The sequence below is a fragment of the Ammodytes marinus genome (genome assembly GCF_949987685.1).
Source record: "Ammodytes marinus genome assembly, chromosome: 2".
NCBI classification, from domain to species: domain Eukaryota; kingdom Metazoa; phylum Chordata; class Actinopteri; order Uranoscopiformes; family Ammodytidae; genus Ammodytes; species Ammodytes marinus.
In genome coordinates, this window is record NC_137231.1 from 1,210,557 (window position 1) to 1,230,344 (window position 19,788).

Genomic DNA, 19,788 nt, shown 5'->3' on the forward strand with positions numbered 1-19,788 from the left:
CCCAATCAATTTTATTTTATTTTTTTTAGGTAGAATTCCAGACCCACTATCGAACGGACCTGTTCATTCGCTGTCCAAGAAAATGTCAAATAAAATTCAGACAATTAATTAATACTAAAGAATATACCATTACCATGCATTGCTTCTAATTGAATATTTGGGCAGGACAGCCTGCCTCCAAGTTACCCACCCGCTTATAGTGGTCACTGGTCAGCAGAGCCGGCCCGAGGCATAAGTGAAATGAGCGGTTGCTTAGGGTCCCGAATGCCAGGGGGGCCCCCCCCCCCAATTTTTTATTTATTTCTTTAGTTTGTGTGTTTGATCATATTGTGTAAATGTAAATTATCATACATTAAAAGGAATACAATGTTTTGGTAGATAGTTAATAGCTTAATGATTGAATCAGTTCATCTGGGAGGTAATCCGAGGTTAACTGTGCATGCCATGGACGTTCAAGTCCATGGCATGCACAGTGTGTATTGAGTTTATTTAAAAATATTTGAAAATGGGGCTGCCCTCAGTTGCCCATGCACTGTGTATAGTCTATAGCCTATTTGAGCCTCGTCTGTGGAAAAAAAGATAACTGGAGAACAGAGTTCTTCTGCTTCGTTCCCCTCACTGCATTTAAATGAATTCATCGTATTACAGAAAAATATGTCCCGTAAAAGAAACGGAGCACCAAGCCCATCCCAGAGGACACTGCATAATATTTTATTTCAAATTGATATTTCTACGGAAAATCCATGTGTCTTTCTTCAATAGCTTCTAAAGGTACGAACACACTGCACATCGCCGCGCGGCGAGTTTCAATAGAAAGTCAATGTATTTCGAGCGCCGCCGCGCGAACCGGCGGCCGGCGGAGAGCGGATCACGCGGCGCGGCCAGGGGCGGCGCGGCGCGAATGGGGCGGCGCGGCCGCCGCAGAAGTTGAAAATATTGAACTTTTCGCCGCCGGCCGCGGCGCGATAGCCAATCACCGTCGTTGAGCTCCTCCCGACGTCACTCGGGTGAGTCTGCTGAGCTACAAGACACGTGAAACCTGGCTGGCGGTGCAGTCGGGATGAAGGGAAAAAAGAAGGAAAAGACAGAGAGAGAGAGAGAGAGAGAGAGAGAGAGAGAGAGAGAGGGAGAAAGTTCCAACACATCGATAAAATGTATGACAGCAGTTTAATGAGACACCTTTTAGTAAAAGGAGCAAGGAATAGACTCACATTATAGAAGAGAGAAGGAGAGAAAGCCAGGGGAGATGTACTGCAGATGAGTGAATATGCAGAGACAATGCAAATTAAATACGACAACTGACACTTCCAAACATTTCCCTAAACATCTGAAAATGTGTTTGGGTTTTCTCTACATGTTGATATGGCGTGAGTGTGTATGCACGGCCATGGATACGTGCGTGTGTGTGTGGGGGGGGCGCATGTGTGGGTGTGTGTGTTTACGAAGCTTGGGTGGCAGGTGGCGGGGAGAAATGTGTGAGAGGTGCAGTGAGACCAATACAAGGGCCGATGGCAGAGATGATGAAGGCAGAATACTTCAGAGACGCTCCCAACAAAAACAAATCAGTGAGGATGACGACGATGATGAGAGAGATGTAAATAGCGGGAAGAAACTGGGCGTGCACATTCAATGAGTCATCGGGCGGCGGCGGACACAAATGAGACACAAATGAGCCAAAATGACCACGCAGCGCGGAACCTGCGATTCGCGCGGCCAACCGCCGCGCCGCGCTGTGCAGTGTGTTCGCACCTTAATTCATCCGACCCAGTGTCTCCAAATTATTTGTTGGCAGAAAATTCCTCAGATTTAGCCTCTTAACTTAGTACTCACCAATTAAGGGCTTGCAGCCATCAACAAGACAGCTGTCATCCCACAGGATGAGGAGCAGAAACATTTACTCTGTAGAGCCGCACAACATACATGATGAAGACCATGTAGCCGTGGCGCAATATCCTGCCGTGGAATCCGCTTCAAGGCAGCCCATGATGTAACCATACTCCTGGTAGAGTGGCACTCAACGGCCAAGGCCTGGGGAGCCCCTGTGCTCTATATGCATTCAAGACCACATCCACAAGCCAGTGGGAGTGTCTCTGTTTGGACAGGGCAGCCCCCTTCCTGCAGCTCCCATAGCAGACAAAGAGATATTTGTCTTACGCAAGCTGGTTGTTGCCACAACCTATGACCTAAGCGGGGTCTGACACAGTGGGTCTGACATTCTTTCTGCACCCCCTGGTGAGCCTAGGGGATTGAAAGCAGCCAACTCGATCGATTGGTTTACATGGTGGGGAGACAATCGTCTGGATAGGAAGGATGGATTTAGCGAGAGCACCACTCCTGACCCCTCTGCATGCCAGAGCAAGCACGCCTGGCTCACTGACAAGGCATGGAATTCACCGACCGATTGCAGTGGCCTTTGTCTCTCGCTGTGTTCCAGACACCTGGAACTTGGACAGCTTAGATGATGATAATTAGATAATGCTGAGGTCAGCCTACTTATCAGTCGAAGGAAGAGGCTGTATTCCAGCAGTCTCCATTGCATGAAGTAGTAGCTGCCGACTGGTAGCTACGCACTCTGGAGAAAGGCAGGCTCGCATGGCCGCCGAGTCGAGCACCAGCTGAGCTGTAATGGTGACAGGGATGCTGCCACACACTGTTTAATATACGCAGAGCCAGGGACGGCCCAAACGGAAGAACCCTGAACTAGTACACCTTGCCCAGAAATGCAAAGGGGAGGACCACCTGTGACATTGGGCAGTAGGGACTTGAAAGTAGCATCTTTCAGGGCTATGACACAACCCAGTCCGCCTGAGCGATAGACTGGAGGACACCTGCAACACGCAGCATGTGGAAAGGAAGAACCGTGAGGCACTGATTCCGCCCTCTTAGTCCAGAACGGGGCGAAATGCCAGCCAATCTTGGCGGCGCGCCACGTCACAGTTGACATCAACCTGTCTAGCTCCCTAGTCATAATGCAAAGTCTGCAGTGAAGCATCACTGAGGGTTCGTGCTGAGTGACCAGCACCTGACCCCTGTATGGTTTGCGACCGAGCCAGGACTGTGTGAGAAAGCAAATTCACAAAATGGCCCACACGGGCAGCAATGTCTTAACTCCTAGTAAGGAGGTCGTAAGTAATCTGGCACTGGGGCCGAGGGCAGCGCACATCGGTTCTCAGAGCCTCGTCTGGGGAGACAACCAGGGATGCTATAGCAGGCTCAATCGGAGCTAACCAGTCCAAGCCCTAACTAACAGCATTGTGCATGGCTGCCAGAGCTCTGCTGTCACTAGTGTGATGAGAGAGAGCCCTTAAATCTGGAAAGCCTCTACGGAGCTCTGCGAAGTAAGGCTCAGAGGGAGGCCCAGAGAAAACGGAGTATTGAGGGCCCGCCGAAAAAAGGCATTCACAGGTGCAGATGAAAGCAGAGCTTCATCCAACCCAATACTTGGCAAGTCACGGACGGACACTGACCCTCTTGCCGAGCTGCCCACCTGTAAGACATTACAGGACGCAGCTGTGGACAGCACGTCATCCCCTGCTAGTAGGAAGGATGCACAGCCACAAGGTTATTCACTGCCGCTGGTACCATGAGCTGGTTGGAGGCTAGTAGGAGAGATTCTACCTAGCAAGCCTCAGTGCTGGGTTATCTGACAGTGCTTCCCTCAGGTGCTCAACCCTGAGACCTTCAGGGCACTTGTCATGGCCATTCTCCACTGTGGGGAGATCATGAAGGCGCTCACAATTATGGTTGTTTAACATGTCAGCAATTTAGCAGGCTAGGCTAAATGAATTAGTAGCCTACTCACCCTGGCTTCAGGCGCAAGCACCAGAGCAATGGAGCGACACCCCTAAAAGTAACCGTGACGGCGACCTTAGGAAGGCCTAAGCTGCCCACTGTCGAGCCAATTAAAATATGCATCCGATTAAGTTATGCAACCGGGCTTTAGGCGAGAGCAACCGAGCCACGGTGTGACACCGCTAGAATAATACAGTGGCGGTGTAAAACTATGCCGCCCACTGGCGAACAAATTACAGTAGCCTGCACAGACACGACAACGGTGTGACAGCTAAAATAACACAGTGAAGGCGAATTTTGGAAACCTAAGACGATCACTGGCGAGCAACTAACGTATGCAACCGGGCTTTAGGCGAGAGCAACCGAGCCTCGGTGCGACACCGCTAGAATAAAACAGTGGCGGTGTAAAACTATGCCGCCCACTGGCGAGCAAGTTACCGTAGGCTAGGCAATCAAGCTTTAGGCGAGAGCACACCCAAGCAACAATGCGACCTGTCGAGCCAATTAAAATATGCATCCGATTAAGGTATGCAACCGGCCTTCAGGCGAGAGCAACCGAGCCACGGTGCGACACCGCTAGAATAATACAGTGGCGGTGTAAAACTATGCCGCCCACTGGCAAGCAAGTTACAGTAGGCTAGGCAATCGAGCTTTAGGCGAGATCGCACCCAAGCAACAATGCAACCCCCTAAATAACACAGTTCAATTGAATTCAGTTTATTTAAGAAGGGGACAGTGCAAATGAATAAAACACATGATCCATGTATGGGTTAAAATGCTAGAATTAGCCAAAATGCTATTCTCTATCTGTAGTCCCCTGGCAGTGTCAGCGGCTCTAGGTAACCCCAGCCACTGGAGAGCAAATCAACGAAGGCTAGGCAATCGAGCCTCAGGCGAGAGCACACCCAAGCAACAATGCGCCTTAAATAACACAGTGACGGCAACACTTGGATCCCAGGACGTTCACTGGCGAGCAAATAAAGTAGCCTATGCAACCAGGCTAAGGCGTGAGCTACCGTGCAACGGTGCGACACGGCTATAATAATACAGCGGTGTGAAACTAAGCTGCCAACTGGCGACACACTACAGCAGCCTACACACGTGCAACAGTGTGACACGGTTAAAATAACACGTTGAAGGCGATTTAGGAAACTAATTCGCCCACCGGCGAGCAATACAGCAGCATACAGTGTATACAACAGCATACTAGTGTGTGGCACGGCTCATCCACTGGCAAGCAAATAAAGTAAGCTATGCAACGCAAGGCTTAGGTGAGAGCACACGACTGGTGCGACACAGCTCAAATACAACAGTGAAAGCGACTTCTGACCCGAAGCCGCCCACCTGACGAGCAAATTAAGTAGCCTATGCAACCGCTCTAGGCGAACTAAGCAGCCGAGCAACAGTGCGACAATGCTACAAAGTACTGTGGCGGCGGCTTGGACCCCAACCGAACTTAGCACCCGAGCAACAGTCAACAATGCTAGAAAACAATACATTCGAGCATACAATTAGCAACCGGGCTTAGCGAAAAACACACAAGCAACGGTGCGAACAAAGAATAACACGGCGACTGTGAAACCAGCCGCCGCCTGACAAGCTCAAGCACGGTGGAAAGGTGATATTAGCTTCCACGCCGCCCCACTTTACTCACCCCTGACCGGCCGCAGCCGAAGTCGAACGAATTGCAAGTCGCAGCCTTTGGTGGACGAAGTCAAATCGAAGCACCAACCCTTAGGTTACAAAGCTACTTGCGACAAGCTAATGGTAAACTATCACACAACAATATGTGCGACCTGCTATTACGCGAGAAGATAGAAGGAACAGAACCTCTGGTGACTTCCGGAATATATAGACATTCCCGGAGTCACCCAGGTGTCACAGGTGACTTTGTTGGTGTAAAGATCTCGACTTGCGCATGCGCGCAATGGAACATCCAGTGCTGAAAGCACCGCCTCTGGCGGTCAGTAGGAACGAAATAGAACAACATTTCAGCTTTCATTTCCAGGTATTCACATCTGGATCTGATACACAACTGAGAAGATGGCATTATTTGTAAAGGAACACATTTTTAGGCGAGCAAAAGTATTGGAACAGATAGACTTAAAATAAATTAAAGTGAATAAGACTTAATATCGTGTTGCAAAGCCTTCGCTTGCAACAACTGCATCAAGCCTGTGACCCATTGACATCACAAAACTTTTGAATCCTCCTTTTTGATGCTTTTCCAGGCTTTCACCGCAGCCTTATTCAGTTGCTGTTTGTTTACTCTCTTCAGTCTCCTCTTTAGCAGGTAAAATGCTTGCTCTATAGGGTTTAAGTCTGGAGATTGACTTGACCAGTCTAAAACCTTCCATTTCTTGACCCTGATTAACTCCTTTGTTGTTTTTGCAGTGTGTTTTGGGTCATTATCTTGCTGCATCATGAAGGATCTTCCAATCAGTTTGGTTGCATCTTCCTTTAAATTGGCGGACAAAATGTTTGTGTAAACTTCTGAGTTCATTTAGCTGTTGCCATCATGTGTTACATCATCAATGAAGATTAATGAGCCCATCCGAGAAGAAGCCATGCAAGCCCAAGCCATGGGCTGTTTCACAGATGAGCTTGTATGCTTGGGGTCATGAGCAGACCCTTTCTTTCTCCAAACTTTAGCCTTTCCATCACTTTGGTAAAGGTTCATCTTGACAACAACACAGTAACACATGATGGTAGCAGCAAAATGAACTTAGAAGTCTACAGAAACATTCTGTCTGCCAATTTAAAGAAAGATACAACAAAACTGATTGGAAGATCCTTCATCATGCAGCAAGGTAATGACCCTAAAAAACTGCAAAAACAACAAAGGAGTTCATCAGGGGCAAGAAATGGAAAGTTTTAGACCGGCCAAGTCAATCTCCAGACTTAAACCCTATAGAGCATGCATTTTACCTGCTAAAGAGGAGACCGAAGGGTGTAACCCCCCAAAACAAACAGCAACTGAATGAGGCTGCGTTAAAGCCCTGGAAAAGCATCACAAAAGAAGAATGCAAAAGTTTTGTTATGTCAATGGGTCACAGGCTTGATGCAGTTATTGCAAGCGAAGGACTTGCAACAAAATATTAAGTCTTATTCACTTTAAGTCTACTTGTTCCAATACTTTTGCTCACCTAAAAATGTGGTGTTCCTTTACAAAAAATGCTATCTTCTCAGTTGTGTATCAGATCCAGATGTAAATACCTGGAAATGTTGATCTATTGTCTCATATTCATATTTTGGTGTCAAACCCAAATGTTTCCAGTCTACAGCAAAAATAAAGGAATTGGCCTCACTGTTCCGATACTTATGGAGGGGACTGTATATCACATAAGAAGGGATAGTCCTTCAAAAGGTTGGTAAATTCAACCAGACATTTTGGAGTCTCTGCAAGTTACATGATGTGGAACTCTATTCGAAGCTACCATAAAAGTCCAAACCAGATTACATGCTACATGCTTCCAGGTCTGAAATGTGTGTGTGTTATTTAAATGTAGCACTTTAAAGTAGTTTGGTCTGAACTTTCCTATTTTGTAAATGCAACGTCAGTATTGGTTATCTATTTTGTGGTACTGTGCAATGACAATAACTTAATTGTATTCTATGCCCACGACTGTAAAGTTGCAAGTAGCATGTAACAAATGTTTACAGTAAATAGAGGTAGTGGGTGTCGTGGATATTACGGAAATACAACTGGCTTATAATGTACCATTTTATCTTGGCTTCATCATGTTGTTCGCTTTTATTTATGAAAACATAACATAGGCTAAATAATTAATGTTGACAAATACATCAGCCTACAATGACAAAACAACCAACTCTGTTAGTTGTTAACTTATGTCGTCTTAACCTAGGTTTATGAATGTTTCTAAATCAACGTTTAATTTGCTTAATCACCGCCAAATTACCATTATTAATCTGAAATAGTCACATATAAACACAGTACCTCATCGCGATCCATCGTGCCTTCTCTCGTTGACTGGCTTACAACACGAATATATTGCTTCCAAATCGCGTGACGGAGGCACAGGCTGGCATTTGCTAGAAAACACCTTTACAAAAGTTGGCGTTGTAAAAACACTGCTGCTTTTGTCCAAATGGGCCGCTAGAATTCACACAAACTGAAAATTCCTTGGAGGGCATATAACATAAGTTGTACATTTATAACGGCAGAAATTCTATATTTTTGATTAAAATATTGAATGTTGATCATGTATTAGCTACCCCAGATGGATGATTTTAATGTGTATAAGGGAACTCAGGCACCCCTTATTGAGCTCAGCTCCCATTGGCTCTCAAATAACTCAAACCCACACAACAGACATTTTAATATTACAGAGATCCATGTCAGTGTTGTGACTGAGCAGAATAAGGTTTTGGAGTATGTGGTGCTGTATGATTTACCACTTCCTGTAGTGTGGTCTCCAGTGCTGTAGACATTAGGCTTGACTGAGATTCTGCTCCACACCTTGCTCTCTGCTCTCTCCTCATAGTATAGGCACAGTCCATTTTCAAAGTCACAGTTTGCTATAGAGGGGTCAAAGGTCGGCTCTGTAACACAAAACACAGAATTATCAATATGAACCTGCCTGGTTAAAAGAAGTCCGTGATATGAATGTGTTTGTGAAATTCAATATGAACCTGCCTGGTTAACAGAAGTCCGTGATATGAATGTGTTTGTGAAATGAACATTGTGCATTCTTGAAGTAAAATAGGAACCTGGGGTTAGAATGAAGATGATGAATTAAAAGAGCACCATGGTAAAACATCCAGTGGTAGGAAAATTACAAAAATGCTTTACTTGATTTGTATTTTGCATTTAGCATAGGGAGTGGTGTTACTGCTAGAGAACAGCAGTGGTTGAAAAATAATATGAGGGAATAAAAGATGAGTGTGAATGATGATGGTGATAGTGTCCATCGTGAGTGTGAAGAAAGCTTAAAGCGGCTACGAGGAACTTTTAAATATCTTTAAAACTCATTTCTCGGGGAGTTCCGGTGACGTCACCACACCGAATGGCAGCCTAAACTACCTTCTCCCCGACAAAACGTTAATTTTGCCTCGTTAAATTGCCAAATAACACATTTTTCGACATAAAAAGAACTGAATAACGGGGCGAAGATGGGAAAGAAGAATGGACAAAAGAAAAATACTGCTACAGAGTCCAATAACGAAGAAGAAACCCCGAACAGCTCTCCCGCACAGGTACACGATGAGCAAGCTAACGACGAGCCACACGTGGCTAGTTTAGCAAGGGTTTTAGAGGAGATACGGGACTTTCGTAAAGACACGAAACAACAGTTAAATGATATCAAAACTGAGCTTACCAATGTCAATGCTAAGCTAGCGGAGGCAGAGATGCGAATTGAAAATGTGGAGGACCGTGTTCAAAATGTCGAACAGGTGCTAAGCAAGATGATAAAGGTGATGACTCAGCAGGAAAATAAACTGCTTGACCAAGAGGGAAGATCTCGACGGGAAAATCTAAGGATATATAATGTTCCCGAGGGAGCGGAGGGGCCTTCTATGGTGGAGTTCGTGCAGAAGTTACTACGGGAAACTTTGGAGGTCCCCCCCACCACGGAGCTTGGCATTGAAAGAGCGCACCGGGCGCTCGCTCCGAGACCGTCCGGAGACAGAGAGGACAAGCCGCGGTCAATAATAATCAGGTTTCTCCGCTACACAACTAAAGAGGAGGTTTTGCGCAAGGCATGGGGGAAAAAGAAAGTGTTTTTGAACGGGAGACCGATTTATTTCGATCAAGATTACCCCCCATCTATTCTACAAAAGCGTAAAGATTACTCCGAGGCAAAGCGCGTGTTAAAGCAGAGGAATATCCGCTTCCAGACCCCGCTCCCTGCTAAAGTACGAGTGTTCTACGAAGACGAGACGAGGCTATACCAGACAGCGATGGAGGCCACCAAGGACATGAAAGACAGAGGACTGCCCGTCACCGTCATCACACCTAGGGACAGCCTGGCTGAGCAGCTGTCCCGCTCCGCCTGGGACGTGGTGGGAGCGAGGCAGAAGGGGACGGGAGAGGAGCGAGAGCGGAACATCAGGGAGAAACTACGTGCCTTCAGGAGACAAGGCTCGTCCCCCACAGGAGAAGAGCTATAAGTTATGAGTAACGTGGTGAGCTAAACAGTCTCTTGAGTTTAAACAGTGCCGGGTTCAATTTGCAAAAAATACAGGGATCAAGATGTGACTTTTTTTTTATTTTTTTTTATCATTACTTTCACATCCATTCTTTCCTCCCTATTTGAATGAGAATATATACATGGGAGTGACACAGATACTTTTTCTTCTTTTTGGGAAATGGACAGATGCTGCAGTGGGGGCCCTCAGCCTACAGGTAGAAGAGGCCTTCCCCCACAGCTAAGCTTTATTTTCAGCTTAGCTCAGGGTCACTTACAAGAGACCCCAACCTTGGAACCACACTTGTTTTATTGTTTTGTTCATATGTGTTTATATGTTCTGATTGTTCAGGGAGTAGATCTGCTAAGTTTTGTTTTGTGGATATTAATGTTACATAGACAGATAAATACGTATGTCTAGGTGCAAAGTGAAATTCATCTCATATAATATTAATGGGCTTTTGAATCCAATTAAGCGTAGTAAAATTCTATCTAAAATGAAGAAAGAACAAGCCCACATAGTATATCTTCAGGAAACTCATTTAAGCGACAATGAACATGGAAAACTTAAGAGAATGGGCTTCACCAATTTGTTTTTCTCGTCATATAAATCAGGACATAGGAGAGGAGTTGCTATCCTTATTTCTAACAGGCTGAATTTTGAAAAGGTATTTGAAATGGGAGATAAAGAGGGTAGATTTATTTTAGTAAGAGGAAATATAGATGGGCGGCCAATAACTTTATTAAATATATATGCGCCCCCTGGAAGTGATGTTGATTTCTTTAAAAAAGTCACTAATATTATGGCAACAGAAACAGTGGGACTTCTGGTCTGCGGGGGAGATTTAAACATACATCTACAACCTGGCTTGGATAGCTCAAGTAAAAAAAACCTTGGAAAAAAATCCCTATATAAAAAAGTAAATACACTTTTTGAGGAGGTGGGTCTAATCGACATATGGAGAAACCTTTTCCCTAACAGGAGAGATTATACACATTACTCTGCCCCACACTCCTCGTATTCAAGAATAGATTATTTTATAACATTTGGAAAAGATAAGGACGTAATGAATGACTGTGGAATTGGGACGATAGATCTAAGTGATCATGCACCTATCTACTTATATGTTGACTTAAACCTGCAACCAAAGAATACCACGTGGAAATTTAATTCAAGTCTGCTCAATGATTCTAAATTTAAGGAACAAATTAAGAGAGAAATAAGCCTCTACTTAGAATCTAATGATAATGATGAGGTCACACCTCCCATTCTATGGGATGCCTTAAAGGCTGTATTAAGAGGGAGAATTATAGCTTTTTCATCATACAAGAAGAAAATGAGGAATGAAAAAAATGAAGAATTGCAAAATAAATTGAAGGAACTAGAAAGAAAACATAAATTACACTCTGAGCAAAAGATATTGGAGGATATTAAAAAAAATAGGAACGAAATCAATGATTTAGCTACACAAGCAATTAAAAAAAATCTAATGTTCTTGAAACAGAGATACTATGAAAGTGGATCTAAATCTATGAAGATATTGGCCTGGAAATTGAAGAAAAAAATTGCAGAAAATACAATTCATAGAATTAGAAATCCGAGAACAAAAATAATACAAAATAAATTAAGTGAAATTCAGGAAGCTTTTGAGGTGTTTTACAAAACCGTATACTCTAATGTCCCAGGAGGAAATATAGCCCAAATTGACAATTTTCTAAATTCTTTAGATTTACCCACATTAAACGAAGAACAAAATGAAATAATGACTGCTGATATAACACAAGGGGAATTAAAAAATGCGATTAGTAGACTTAAATCAAATAAATCGCCAGGATCAGACGGCTATACAGCCGAGTGGTATAAGGAATTTAAAGAGGAATTAACACCTATTATACTTCCCACACTGAACTGGGCTTTGAAAAAGGCGCAAACGCCACCCAGCTGGAAGGAGGCAATCATATCGGCTATACCAAAAGAAGGCAAAGATAAGACGAATTGTGGGTCATATCGACCAATATCTGTTCTTAACGTGGACTACAGATTATTTACCTCGATCATGGCAAGACGATTAGAAGAGTTCCTACCGACATTGATCCATAATGACCAGACAGGTTTTATACAGCAACGCCAAACGCAAGACAATATAAGAAAGACATTACACATCATAGATTATATACAAAAAAATAAGACTGAGGCAATAGTAATAAGTGTTGACGCTGAAAAAGCATTTGATTCAGTTAATTGGGTTTTTCTTTACAGAGTGTTACACAGGTTTGGCCTTCATGATACAATTATAAAAACTATACAAGCACTGTATAACAATCCTACGGCCAGAATTAAAGTCAATGGATATTTAACTAACAGTTTTACCCTCGAAAGAGGCACCAGACAGGGCTGTGCATGGTCACCTTTACTTTTCGCTCTATATTTAGAACCACTGGCTCAACATATTAGACAAAACAAAGATATAAGGGGAATTTCTATTAAAGAGACAGAGTATAAATTGGCCTGTTATGCGGATGATATTTTGTGTTTTTTGGGGCAGCCGACAAACACTTTACCCAAATTGATGGAATCATTTGAACAATATGGTAAATTGTCGGGATACAAGGTTAACATAAGTAAGACCCAATTACTTATATAATTACAGCCCACCTGAAGATATTAAGAAGAAATACCCATTGATATGGCAAACAAAATCCATCAGGTATTTGGGGATTAACATACCCATAGATCTTACAAAATTATTAGAATGTAATTACCTACCAGTACAGAAAAAAATTAAGGAAGATATAGCAAGATGGAACCTAATCCCTTTCTTTGGCCTATCTTCAAGAATTGAATCTATTAAAATGAGTATATTACCTCGATTATTGTACCTTTTTCAGACCCTACCAATTGAGATCAATCAAATCCAATTCAACGAGTGGGAAAAAATGCTGTCAAGATATATATGGCAAAGTAAAAGACCAAGGGTCCGTCTCAAAACTCTACAACTGACAAAAGACAAAGGGGGATGGGGTCTGCCCTCACTCAGAGACTATTTCCTGGCAACACAGATAAGAACTATTATATATTGGTGCAACCCAAAATATAATTCTCAATGGAAATCTATTGAAGAGAAAATGTGTTCCACCCCAATACAAGCAATTATAGCAGACAATAATCTACAAAATTACATTAACAGTATTGAGAATCCATGGGTGAAATGTACTCTAAAAATGTGGAAAACCATCATAAAAGAATATAAATTAGAAGGAGATATTATGTTTCTTAAATGGTGTGCATATGACTCAGACTTCATTCCTAACCAATTAGACAGTAGATTTAAGGACTGGACACTTAAGGGATTAACAGCTTTATGTAAAGTAATGAAAGGAGGAACAATGCTCAGTTTTGATTCACTGAAAGAGAAATACCTTTTGGAAAAACAGGATTTCTATCGGTATCTGCAAATGCGACATTATGTTAATATGAAGATGAAAAATGTGTTGGAAATAAATGTTAACTTGATAGACATGTTTAGGAAAGCATATAACTCTGATGTAAATGGGAGAATAATTTCATGTGCGTACAAAATGCTGTCAAATCTTAAAACACATTCAACTTTATACATTAGGCAAAAATGGGAACAAGAAGGTGGGGTGAATATATCTGAAGAGGAATGGACAATAATGTGGAGGTTTCATTGGAAATGTACTAGTTCACAGAAATGGAGGGAATATAACTGGAAGAACCTGATTAGATACTTTATAACACCCTCCCAGAAATCCCATTATGATGGAACACCTCCTATATGTTGGAGGAACTGCGGTAACCAGCACGCAAACCACTTCCACGTTTTTTGGGACTGCCCGATTATCGCAGACTACTGGAAGGAGATACACAATGCCCTACAAGACATTTTCAAAGATGTTCTGCCCTTAGAAATCAAGACTATGTACTTGGGGAATTTACCCATGGCCTGGTTGAAAAAGGACAAATATTTATTGAACATTTTGTTGGTTGCAGCTAAAAAGTCTTTAACCAGGAAGTGGTTATCACAGGAGAGCCCAACTCTAAATGGATGGATGGACATCACAATGGACATTTACAAGATGGAAAAGATCACAGCATTTGTCAATCATAAATCAGAGCAATTTACCTCACACTTTAAAAAATGGATTCACTTTGTAACGCCCCAAAGGCCTGATTTTGTTTTTACAGAACATTAGTCAATTTACAAACAAACAGACTACTCCTTAACTGTTCTACTGTTCCTTTTATCTGTATTTATTTTATGTATTGTGTCGGTATGTGTGTACTTTTGAGATAATTTCTCAAGCGTACTATTCATGTCATAATGGAGAGCACACACAGAAGCTGTGATGAATAATGTTGAAATGTTTTGACACCAAAAATCAATAAAAAATAAATTACAAAAAAAAAAAAAAATCATTTCTCATTTTACCTCTGATGGTCACAAATTACCTTTAACAGCAAATGAGACCATCAGTGCAAAGAAAGCTGTTTTTAATTAGTTTTTATTAATGCCTTTGGTCTGGTCGCACACCGAGTCTGATTTTCGGCTTGCGCATCAGGCTCTATGGTCACATATTGGTATTGGTCGCAGATTTCAGTGTAGCGCAGCAATGCGATTTGAGTAGCATGTCCCTCCAGGTAGGGAAGGGGAGCCTTGTTTGAGACAGTTATTTGTCGTCATAATGGCTGATAACGGGGCTGAACCATAAAAGAAAAAAAGTGAATAAGAACATTAAAAGCTAAAAGGACGATAGACGAGCGGGAGGAGGGCGTTGCCAAGCAACGTGTAAACAACTTAGCAGGATAAACTAGTTCTGCAGTGTTTACTCCTATAAATGAATGAGCGGTACTAAAAAAAGTTTACTTTAGTTCATCATAATCAGATGAATGTTGCATTTATCTGATTATGATGAAGCAAAGTAAACTTTTTTTTAAATAGTCACTATTTACAACAAGATAAACACATTACCTCATTGTGCTCCATCCTGTCGTCTCTCGTTCATTCGCTTTCTGTGAGGGCACAGAATCGTTCAGCTCTGTGAGAGTGGTTAGTGAACCTGCATCAACTCATTGCAATCAGGTGTGTGTGGCACTGACTAGCATTAGTTGATGCAGTGTCACTAACAACTCTCACGGAGCCGAAAAGATTTTGTGCCCTCACACTTTCAACACGGACATGCACTGTCTATATTGAGTCCTAATCATTTGACACTCGCACAGCCGGCACGTGCTAGAAAACAGCTTTACAACAGCTGGAGTCGTAAAAATACTACCTCTTTTGTCCAAAGGGGCCACCAGCCACCAAAGTTCCTCGTAGCCACTTTAAGTCTGATCAACTTCTCTTTTAAAAATGCTCTCATAAATATAATAACTGATTAGACAGAATAGAAAATCCTTCTGAGTACAATTCTTCGTCACCAAAGCAGAGTTAATAATTATATTTGCTCACATGATGTAACAGCTTTTTGCTCAATATTCACTTCATGCAGAATATGAATTAAAACTGAAAAGCTGAAACTTTAGGGAGAATGATGGTCTGATGTTTCTTTAGCTTTCTTAAGTATAACGATAAAAACAATAAAAGCCCATTTACATGTGTTACATGGTTTACTGGAAAAATGTGTATATGGAACCCTCAGAATTGACCGTTTTATAGGAATGAGAAATGTAACAGGTGTGACCCACACAGAACGTCATCATGAATCTGAATAGAAAAGTGACTTTTGTGCATATTCAAACGCTTTACCAAAATTGCCATCCCTTTTAGATAACTAGATTGAATGCATAAATGTAGCATGAGCAGATTCCTATGAAATCTGCAGACAACATTTATTATTTCAAAAGGAAGTACCAGTTTTGAAAGTTCCCCTAGGCAGAAAGGATAACGACCGTCGGACTGTTTTTCTTCTCTTCTGAGTACTACCTAAACATAATAACTCAATTCTGATTCTTTCCATTGTCTCCCGCCTGTGTCCCCTTTTTCTCTTATGTTACATCCAGGGATCATGAGTGTAAGCACTGGCCTTTGCTTTGTCTTCAACCCCATGTTCAAACTGCAAGTTAACGGATTTGATTATGGCTAGTATATTCTTCTATGAGTCCAACATATTGCAATTTGAGGTTTAATTAAAATTTCAGCCTTCGGTGGCCAAAAGTGGCACTTCGGACTTTGAGACAAGCATATTTAACAGCCAAGGTCGAGATACAGAACAGTTACAATACTCATAAACAGAATGATTTTGGTCAGCTTTTGGCCCACTAAAATCCAGATGTCTCCTCCCACCTGTGTCAGTGTGGCAGAATTCAGGGGAAAAGGAGATGTCATCTATGGCCACGTATCCACCTCTGGCACTGTTAAAAGCCACCTCAAACACCACCTAGTAACATAGTGAGAGATACACAGCAACCATTGGCAGATGGGTAAAGAGTAATGTATGACTTAGACCCTGTTTCCACCTGGCATTAATATGTGGTTCTGAGGAATCCGATCGTTATATGTAAATGTGATATGCTTGTTCACACCTGGCCTTAACAATGCGTCTTCTATGCGCGTTTGCGATCCGGATTCGAATTCCCCGCGCTATATGGAAATCAGCTCGTACATCATTTCCGCTTATACTGTTGTTTTTAAGCGGCGGGGGCAGCAGTGCCCCGCCCTTGCCTAGTCTGCCGGAAATAAAAGAAGAAGAAGAAGTGTTGACCATCCACGACCATAGACATTATAAATTCCTTTATAATGTCTATGGTCACCTCGGCAAGAGTCTTGTGTTTTGGCGAAAATGTGAGCACAGCACTGTTTATTGTGTGGTGTTTTCCTCGTCAATAAATTAATCACTTGGTTACACTGTGTCCCACTGCGTAGCTGCCGCAGCCAGCACTGTTCGCTCACTGTCTCTATTATGAGTTGCACCGAGCCGTCTCTGTGTGTTTACGCCATAGTAGTAAATACACGCTCACAACAACACGGGGGGAATAAATAAAAAAGCGGCTGGTTTGACCGAGCAAAAACGAGACCGCTGGCTTGACCACAGTTGGTCGAAAGAATCATTTCCGCCTTGTAGTCACGTCGGCTAGAGTGAAGAGAGTCAGTGTGTTTTGGCGAAAATGTGAGCGCGGCACTGTTTATTGTGGTGTTTTTCCTCGTCATTAAATGAATCAGTTGGCTACACTGTGTCCCACTGCTACGATGTCACGAAGCTGCCGCAGCCAGCGCTGTTCCCTCACTGTCTCTATCAGTTGCACCGAGCCGTCTCTGTGCTCTCAACAACACGGGGGGAATAAATAAAGAAGCGGCTGGTTTGACCATGCAAAAACAAGAGACCGCTGGCTTGACCACAGTTGTTCCACACATAGACATTATAAAGGATCCTTTATAATGTCTATGTGTTTACCTGCAACGGTGCGCTTTTATGACGTGAATTGTCGCGTGAATGAGTACGAGTTTCCGCCCAGTCACTCGCCGCAGTTGAGTGGGCGGGGCCTAATGTGTATGAGATACACATACGTGTTTCCACTGTTAATGGGTATGTGGATATGTGGTCTCAAACCACCTCCGAATGTGGATAATTTCAATGCGCATTCAATGCGCATTGAGCGTGTTTCCACCTGTAGTTAGCGCGATCGGATCCTAAAAACCACATATTAATGCCAGGTGGAAACAGGGTCTTAGACATATGTATACTGCATATTTCTACAATGTTTATCACCAAAGTATGACTTAACAATTTACAACCGACCCACTTTTGTGTCAACACAGGCAGAGGGTCACTAACTGTGTGACTAGTTTGAAAAATGGTTCAAAAGTGTTATACATTACATCAATTGCTATTTATCATTTACACTAGCCTGGAACTCCAGACCCACATCTACAGTAGAACGACTAGGGTGTAGACCAGGGGGGGCGTGGATGAATATGTAAAAAAAAAAAAGTTTGTGTTTTTTATATTAAGATCATTGCATAGCTGGACAAGAGTTCTTCTGCTTCGTTCCTCTCACTGCATTTAAATGCATTCATTATATTACAGAGAAATAGGTCTCATTAAAGAAAAAGAGCACCAAGACCAACCCAGAGGACCCTGCATACATTTTTTTATTTTAAATTAATATTTGTATGGAAAATCCATGTGCTTCAATAGCTTTTAATTCATCAGACCCAGTGTCTCCAAATTATTTGTTCACACAAAATTCCTCATATTTAGCCTCTTAATTTTCCTCTCAAAGTGCACCAGATTCATGCATTTCACTTTTAAAAGGTGAAAAAAAATCTCCCGGGGAGGCATACCCCCGGAACCCCTAGGAGGGTCTGGTTCTCCACTGGCTACTATTTTCCTCCATCAGGACATTGGAGGCTCTAGCCAAAAAACACTGGGTGTGTGAATGACATTTAACTGGTCAATAATTTGGGAAAGTCTATCTGCCTATCTTTCTCACTCCGCTGCACACTCAGTCACTACTATCCATGCTTAAAGGAAGCAGGATTAATACACTGGATTAAGATGCTAAAATGTAATACAAAATGTGTTTAAAAACGCACACAAATGTTTAGAATGTTTCAGAAATACGTTTAAATTTGTAAAATAATTAAAAGATCTGTCAAAACACAGGGATTTAGATTATTATTTTTTTTTTGGGGGGGGGCTCCGCTGACATTTGTTCTCTGAGGGGGGGCTCACTCTCTCACACTTTGAAAACCCTTGGTGTAGACTATCGACGTAAAGGTCTGTGTTGATAGAATAATGTTAGAAATAAAACCAACCTTGCATGGCATTGCATTTTGAGGGGCTTGCTGTGTCTCAGCAGCAGCGTTATATTCCTGGTAGTAGGCTACGGCAGCGGCGGACTGATATTTCCTAGGTTACTGGCTCTATAATAGTTTGTTTACCTCCTGCTGTCATTGCTGCAGACGCAGAGTACAGTGCACGAAGGAATTGTATTAGCCTATTCAATAAACAAGATATGGCCAGATTTGGAGGACATACCGATGCGTCTGCTTTTGAACAGGATTATGAGAAATTTGTTGTACGAACCATACCTGTACGAGCCGAAATACACTGATGAAGAACTGAGAGGGATGGATGCTCAAAGGGCAAAAAAAGAAAGAGCGTCTGTAGAGACAGCCCCCACTGGAGCTGCAGTAGAGAACCGGGAAAGAACATCAGGAGACTGGTGGTGCCAGTGCATAAAATGGGATCATCAATATGTTCCCCGGGTCCTATAGGCTATGTTCCCCGCTTTATGTTTTTTTCCAAAAAAGGGTCCTATGTTCCCCGGTCGCAATACATAGGCCTAAGCTAGCTACATGGTTCATGCGCCGTAGCCCTACCCGACTCGCTGGCTCTCCCCGCGGGGAGAGGCTCCAGCAATGACGGATTACCGCATGGGCAAAGTGGGCACATGTCCAGGGCCCTGGCCAATAGGGGGGCCCTTGATTTATTTTTTTTTAATTAAAATTTTTTGACGGGGGTTTCCCCCCTGGGAATGGGGGAAACCCCCGTCGTAAAAAGTCGGGTTGTTTTATAATCGGGGTCTTATATTCGGCCGGGACAAGCGTGTGTGCGCTTGGATAGAGAACGATGTGTCTAGAGAAAAAAAGGCACGGGAAATGGCCAAAGAGCTCCACATCCCCACTGAAATCAAAGCCTCGACTCATTGTGTTGCGAGTCAACGTGTCAGAGGCACGAATCGGTACAGCGATCGACCTACAGTGGCTTTTCTGCTTTGGCAGTTGTAGTGAGGAGAGTTTGCCAACTGTGCGTTCCCTTTACGCACCAGTACCAGTGTAACGAGCGAGGCGGTTGTTTCACTTTACAGTTAGTCGGCAGTGAG

General features: G+C 42.9%; 1 protein-coding gene across 1 annotated transcript in view; it reads right to left on the reverse strand.

Annotated features, from left to right (window-relative positions):
• Positions 1-19,788, reverse strand: part of mamdc2a (MAM domain containing 2a) — a 163,033-nt gene that overhangs the window by 59,558 nt on the left and 83,687 nt on the right. Inside the window, exons 7-8 of the mRNA XM_080050121.1 lie at positions 16,247-16,340; positions 8,209-8,355 (exon numbers count right to left, since the gene is read on the reverse strand). Of these exons, the coding sequence (XP_079906247.1) occupies positions 8,209-8,355; positions 16,247-16,340 (241 nt within the window). The remainder of the gene's footprint in view (positions 1-8,208; positions 8,356-16,246; positions 16,341-19,788) is intronic.